Source organism: Oncorhynchus clarkii, chromosome 1 (assembly GCF_045791955.1).
Source record: "Oncorhynchus clarkii lewisi isolate Uvic-CL-2024 chromosome 1, UVic_Ocla_1.0, whole genome shotgun sequence".
NCBI lineage: Eukaryota > Metazoa > Chordata > Actinopteri > Salmoniformes > Salmonidae > Oncorhynchus > Oncorhynchus clarkii.
This window is the reverse complement of record NC_092147.1, coordinates 86,880,520-86,887,628: the sequence shown is the minus strand read 5'-3', so window position 1 is coordinate 86,887,628 and position 7,109 is coordinate 86,880,520. Positions and strand designations below refer to the sequence as shown.

The 7,109-nt window shown below is 43.0% G+C and overlaps 2 protein-coding genes across 2 annotated transcripts in view; one reads left to right on the top strand and one right to left on the bottom strand.

The window, feature by feature from the left end:
• Positions 1-2,062, bottom strand: part of LOC139410665 (adhesion G protein-coupled receptor B3-like) — a 173,771-nt gene extending 171,709 nt beyond the window's left edge. The window contains exon 1 of the mRNA XM_071156092.1: positions 2,016-2,062. Coding sequence (XP_071012193.1) covers positions 2,016-2,062 — 47 coding nt within the window. The remainder of the gene's footprint in view (positions 1-2,015) is intronic.
• An 866-nt stretch (positions 2,063-2,928) lies between these two features.
• Positions 2,929-7,109, top strand: part of LOC139410610 (collagen alpha-1(XIX) chain-like) — a 248,638-nt gene continuing 244,457 nt past the window's right edge. The window contains exons 1-3 of the mRNA XM_071155964.1: positions 2,929-2,936; positions 3,891-4,014; positions 4,425-4,700. Coding sequence (XP_071012065.1) covers positions 2,929-2,936; positions 3,891-4,014; positions 4,425-4,700 — 408 coding nt within the window. The remainder of the gene's footprint in view (positions 2,937-3,890; positions 4,015-4,424; positions 4,701-7,109) is intronic.

The window sequence follows — 7,109 nt, the reverse complement described above, 5'->3', positions numbered from 1 at the left end:
AGACTGGCACAACTGGACTGGCATTCAGAAAGGAGAGGACTTTAAATGTGTTTGTGGGGGGAAAGCAAACGCTGTTCAAAAACCAACTCCACTTGATAGGACCATGTGTTTGAGCCACAGATGTTAAGCAGTGGAGGAGGGGGGGGGGGGTATAGGGTGGGAGGAGGTGTCAGTAACGTATAACCCTTGACATCTAACCCTTAGGGTTCAAGTGTTCCAGTGTAGATAATGTGTTTAAATGACCTCAACAGGCTCATTTACACATACTAACATTAGATAGAAATACAGTGGCATGTGAATGTATTCACCCCCCTTGGCATTTTTCCTATTTTGTTGCCTTACACCCTGGAATTAAAATATATTTGTGGGGGGGTTGTATCATTTGTTTTACACAACATGCCTACCACTTTGAAGATGCAAACGGGTTTCATACCAAAGGGGGTGAATACATACGTATGCACACACCACTTTTCAGCTTTTTTTTTTAAACAAGTTATTTTTTTCATTTTCACTTCACTCATTTGGACTATTTTGTGTATGTCCTTTACATGAAATTGAGATAAAAATGGACTTTCAGGTTGTAAGGCAACAAAATAGTAAAAATGCCAAGAGGGGTGAATACTTTTGCAAGGCCCTGCACCGTGAAGAACAGCTCTCCCCTGGATAACAGATTGCAGCTCAGTGAGACCTGTGATATTAAAGGTTTGATGGAAATGAAAAGTACATGTTTTAGTCCCCTCTCTGGGTTCAATTAGTCTAATTCCTTCAATGTATCTCTCTCCTTATTCCGTACACATAACTATCCCACTGGGAACACATTGGTTGAATCAGTATTGTTTTCACCAACGTGGAATAGATGTGGAATTGCCGTCTGTGTCCAGATGGGATCTCTGCTGTTTTATGCAGGAATTCCAAATCATTCTTTTAGGTGGAATCTCAGGGAATAAACCTCTAGTTTTATGAATAGTCCTGCTCATCTCTCTCCGTTGAATTGCAATATAAATGTTCTCTTTTTGCCCCAAGGCGACGATTCACCTTCCCAGTCTCTCTCTTTCTCTCGCCTACCCTCAGAAAGCATTTGATCTTTCTGTGGCTTTAACCTCGCTGCATATATATTTTAATCGTATGCTGTGTCAACGTTCTGTGAGAATTCAAGGGACACACAAGGCAGGAGGGGTATGTCTCTGAGAGAATAGGTCATGAGCTATGAAGAGGATAACTCATTTCCAGCCAATCTGAAGTGAGCTTAGTCTCTCGCTTACTCTTTAGTTACCTCTCTCTCTCTCTCCCCCCATTTCTCTGTGTCGCTTGCTAAATGTCTCTCTCCATCTCTCCCACCTCTCTCTCTCTCTCTCTCTCTCTCTCTCTCTCTCTCTCTCTCTCTCTCTCTCTTCCTTCCTTGATCTCTCTCTCCATCTCTATTCCACTCTCTCTGTTGCCCTCTCCTTCTCTCTCTCTTTCTCTCCCCATGTCTTTGAATGGCCTTGTCATTGCATCATTGCGATTTCTGCTAAACTTGAAAGATTGTGTTTCTGGTGCTTCACTTTTAGCTGTTAATGCATTACTATAGTCTAATCTGAGTCCCAGGTTCAGTTTGAGGGGTTAAAGTGTTGGTTCAACAGGATGGAAACAGGAAATAGGAGGAGAGAAGTATCAGTGAAGAAATGGAAGAGGAATAGTGTTAGTGTTTCTATAATGAATGAGTTTCATCTACAGTGGGGAGGACAAGTATTTGATACACTGACGATTTTGCAGGTTTTCCGACTTACAAAGCATGTAGAGGTCTGTCATTTTTAATCCAGAAAATCACATTGTATGATTTTTAAGTAATTAATTAGCATTTTATTGCATGACATAAGTATTTGATCACCTACCAACCAGTAAGAATTCCGGCTCTCACAGACCTGTTCGTTTTTCTTTAAGAACCCCTCCTGTTCTCCACCTGTATTAATTGCACCTGTTTGAACTCGTTACCTGTATAAAAGACACCTGTCCACGCACTCAAACAAACAGACCTCAACCTCTCCACAATGGCCAAGACCAGAGAGCTGTGTAAGGACATCAGGGATAAAATTGTAGACCTGCACAAGGCTGGGATGGGCTACAGGACAATAGGCAAGCCGCTTGGTGAGAAGGCAACAACTGTTGGCGCAATTATTAGAAAATGGAAGAAGTTCAAGATGACGGTCAATCACCCTCGGTCTGGGGCTCCATGCAAGCCTCATCAATGATCATGAGGAAGGTGAGGGATCAGCCCAGAACTACACGGCAGGACCTGGTCAATGACCTGAAGAGAGCTGGGACCACAGCCTCAAAGAAAACCATTAGTAACACACTATGCCATCATGGATTAAAATCCTGCAGCGCACGCAAGGTCCCCTGCTCAAGCCAGCGCATGTCCAGGCCCGTCTGAAGTTTGCCAATGACCATCTGGATGATCCAGAGGAGGAATAGAAGAATGTCATGTGGTCTGATGAGACAAAAATATAGCTTTTTGGTCTAAACTCCACTTGTCGTGTTTGGAGGAAGAAGAAGGATGAGTACAACCCCAAGAACACCATCCCAACCGTGAAGCATGGAGGTGGAAACATCATTCTTTGGGGATGCTTTTCTGCAAAGGGGACAGGACGACTGCACCGTATTGAGGGGAGGATGGATGGGGCCATGTATCGTGAGATCTTGGCCAACAACCTCCTTCCCTCAGTAAGAGCATTGAAGATGGGTGGTGGCTGGGTCCTCCAGCATGACAACGACCCGAAACACACAGCCAGGGCAACTAAGGAGTGGCTCCGTAAGAAGCATCTCAAGGTCCCCGAGTGGCCTAGCCAGTCTCCAGACCTGAAGTCAAAAGAAAATCTTTGGAGGGAGCTGAAAGTCCGTATTGCCCAGCGACAGCCCCGAAACCTGAAGGATCTGGAGAAGGTCTGTATGGAGGGGTGGGCCAAAATTCCTGCTGCAGTGTGTGCAAACCTGGTCAAGAACTACAGAAAACGTATGATCTCTGTAATTGCAAACAAAGGTTTCTGTACCAAATATTAAGTTCTGCTTTTCTGATGTATCAAATACTTATGTCATGCAATAAAATGCTAATGAATTACTTATATATCATACAATGTTATTTTCTCACAGTTGAAGTGTACCTATGATAAAAATTACAGACCTCTACATGCTTTGTAAGTCGGAAACACTGCCGATTTTTCAGGTTATCAAATACTTGTTCTCCCCACTGTCTGTTGGTGGTACCATCCCCATTACATTCAGTGTTCACAATGTGCTAGAGATGTTCTGCCAGCAGTGTTGAACTGAAACGTCTGGGTTAACAAACCTTTCGCCTTGTCATCTTCCTTTTTGCATTTTTCTCTTTATAACAATGTTTTCTTTCTAAGCTATATACTGTAGGTAGCCATGGTCTTGTGTTTTCTAGTCTAGGCCTGTATGTGAAGTAAGAGGAATTTAATTTAAGTTTGAATAAATTATTATTCGATTTGGAATGACAGGGATGCTGAAATAAATGTAATCTGGCTGGATGAATCATGTTTGGCATAAAATTCTAGCTTTATATGTAAGCGGCCATTTTGCGCTAGGGGGCTATAGAAGAACGTTGTCAAGTGGTTCAAGTTGATTGGTTTTCTTACTACACAGTCATAGAAAGCTATAAGACATCCAGCATGATTATTCATATTCATTCTCAATGTTTATTTTTGACAGTCCATTTAGCAAATGCTAATTTTATGGGTAAAATCTTCTACGTTAGCTATTAATGCTCTTCCAACCAAGACTGAAAGTTCCAAAACAAAATTTTCATTGTTAGGCCCATTGTTCAGTTTCATATATTTTTGTGATTCAATTTGACAATATGCAGCTCGAACAATGTAATTTTTTTCTTTCAGATTGGTGTTCCCCAATGGTCTGTCCAGTGAATACTCTCTAGTTACCACCTTCCGGCTGAGGAAAACCACAAAGAAAGACCGCTGGTATCTGTGGCAGATATTCGACCAGACGGGAGGTACCCAGGTAGGTCTGAGTGTCCACTATAAGGATATTCATGATGTCTGGATGTATAGCATTGAATTGGGATTGGATCTATATTGATTTATTGATTTGTTGATTGACTGATCAGTCGATCGCTCACTCACTCTGCCAGTTCGCCCAGCAGGTCAGTCGGTCCATCGGCTGGTTGGCTGGTAGGTCCGTTGGCTGGTAGGTCAGTCAAGTCGGTTGGCCGTGTGGTCAGTAGGTCGGTCTGTCAGTTGGTTTACCATTGGTTAATTGATCAATGTTTTCATTCCATGACTGATGCTTGTATCTACCATGACCCTGATGGTAATGGTAATGAATGGAAGGCAACACCGGCAGGTATAAAGCTTTATAACTTGTTATGAGGCAATATAATGTCTTACAATCTCCTCCGGCTCTATCTTCAGGTGTCTGTAGTGTTGGACGGTGCTAAACGAGCAGTGGAGTTCTCAGCCCGGGGCCTTCTGAAGAACAGCCTCCACTACACCTTTAAGAGCCGAGACCTGCACACCCTGTTTGACCGCCAATGGCACAAGCTGGGTGTGGCGGTCCAGAGCAGCATCGTCTCCGTTTACATGGACTGTAAACTAATAGAGAGGAGGCTGACAGACGAGAAGGATGAAATCGACCCCAGCGGATATACGCTGATTACAACCCGGGTGGAGGATGGACGGCCTGTAGATGTACGTTTAGGCCTAAAGCCACAATCTGGAAATATAACCGTTCTGAAATTCATAGACGGAGCATGACTGACAGTCCATGAGATCGACATTATACTTTTAAACATACAGTAACTATATATGGTTGCCTTCAAGGGCAATGTCTAGAAGGGTCCCAGCAAACCGGGAACATTCCCAGAACATTAGCTAAGATTCCCATTAAGTTCTAGTTAGGGTTTTATCTAACACCTGGATGATAACATTTGATAACAAAATATTTTATTTTTCTAAAAATATTTTAAATGAAATATCGTTGGAATATTCTCCTAACATTCATTAAAATGTTGTGCACAACACCTGTAACAATCATCACAGAACATTCCTCAATAGTTCTCATTAGTCTTCCAGGTAATGAAATAACACAGTGTACCAGTAATGTTTTCCCAGCAAACCAAAATTGGCTCTGTGAAAGTTCCCAGAACATTTGTTAGGTTGTCGCAAATGTTCTCGTTACACAAAAGCGATCCATTCATGGTGATGAATGTTTAACATTTGCCTGATGTTGCGTGAGCATTCCTACAACAGTAGTAGCTACTACAACAATTGGATACCACGAAATTGGGGAGAAAAAGGGCTAAAAAAAATAAATAAAAATAAAACTGTAATATCTTATGTTTCACCGAGTCGTGGCTGGACCACAACACAGATTTTATACAGTTGGCTGGGTTTTCCATGCATCGGCAGGACAGAACAGATACGTCTGGTAAGATGAATAACAGCTGGTGTCTAATATTAAAGAGGTCTCAATGTATTGCTCGCCTGAGGGAGAGTACCTCATGATAAGCTGTAGACCACACTATCTACCGAGAGAGTTTTCATCTATATTTTCCCTAGCTATCTATTTACCACAACAAATCGATGCTGGTACTAAGACAGCACTCAATGAACTGTATAAGGCAATAAGCAAACAAGAAAATGCTCATCTAGAAGCGGCGCTCCTAGTGGCCGGGGACTTTAATGCAGGCAATCCTTTTTACCTAATTTCTACCATTATGTCATATGTGCAAACAGAGGGAAAAAAACTCTAGACCACCTTTCATTTGGCAAATCTGATCATAATTCCATCCTTCTGATTCCTGCTTACAAGCAAAAACTAAAGCAGGAAGTACCAGTGACTCGCTCAATACGGAAGTGGTCAGATGACACGGATGCTACGCTACAGGACTGTTTTGCTAGCACAGACTGGAATATTTTCCGGGATTCATCCAATGGCATTAAGGAGAATACCACCTCAGTCACCGGATTCATCAATAAGTGCATCGACGACGTCGTCCCCACAGTGTCAGTACGTACATTTCCCAACCAGAAGTCATGGATTACAGGCAACATCCTCATGAGCTAAAGGCTAGGACTGCTGCTTTCAAGGAGCGGGACACTAATCCAGACGCTTATGAGAAATCCCGCTTTGCCCTCAGACGAACCATCAAACAGGCAAAGCGTGAATACAGGACTAAGATTGAATCCTACTACACCCGCTCTGACGCTCGTTGGATGTGGCAGGGCTTATAAACTATTACGAACTACAAAGGGAAACTGGACAGCTGTGTGATCACGTTGTCCATAGCTGATGTGAGCAAGACCCTTAAACAGATGTTGCTCACATCGGAAAGGCCGGATTACCATGACGTGTACTCAGAGCATGCACGGACCAACTGGCAAGTGTCTTCACTGACATTTTCAACCTCTCCCTGACCGAGTCTGTAATACCTACATGTTTGAAGCAGACCACCATAGTCCCTGTGTCCAAGAAAGTGAAGGTAACCTGCCTAAATGACTACCGAACTGTTGCACTCACGTCGATAGCCATGAAGTGCTTAGAAAGGCTGGTCATGGCTCACATCAACACCATCATCCCAGAAACCCTAGACCCATTCCAATTTCCGTACAGCCCCAACAGATCCACAGATGACGCAATCTCAATCGCACTCCACACTGCTCTTTCCTACCTGGAGAAAAGGTGAGAAGGTGAGAATGCTGTTCATTGACTACAGCTCAGCTTTCAACACCATAGTGCCCATAAAGCTCATCACTAAGCTAAGGACCCTGGGACTAACAACTCCCTCTGCAACTGGATCCTGGACTACCTGACGGGCCTGTTGTATTCGGCACATGTGACAAATAACATTTTATTTGATAACTGAATGTTTGCATAACTGGACAGTTTTTGTGTTTTGGGAACATATCTCTTGACCAGTCAGTGTTACCACAACCTAATGAAATATTCTTGGAACCTTTAAAGAACAGAGGAAATGTGTTCTGGGAACGTACTTGTAATATCTCATGCTTTTTGCACCCTTAAAGAACCATTCTAGAAGCGGAGGCCCAACTGGACAGCTTTTGTGTTTGGGGAACATATCTTTTGTGATGTCCCCA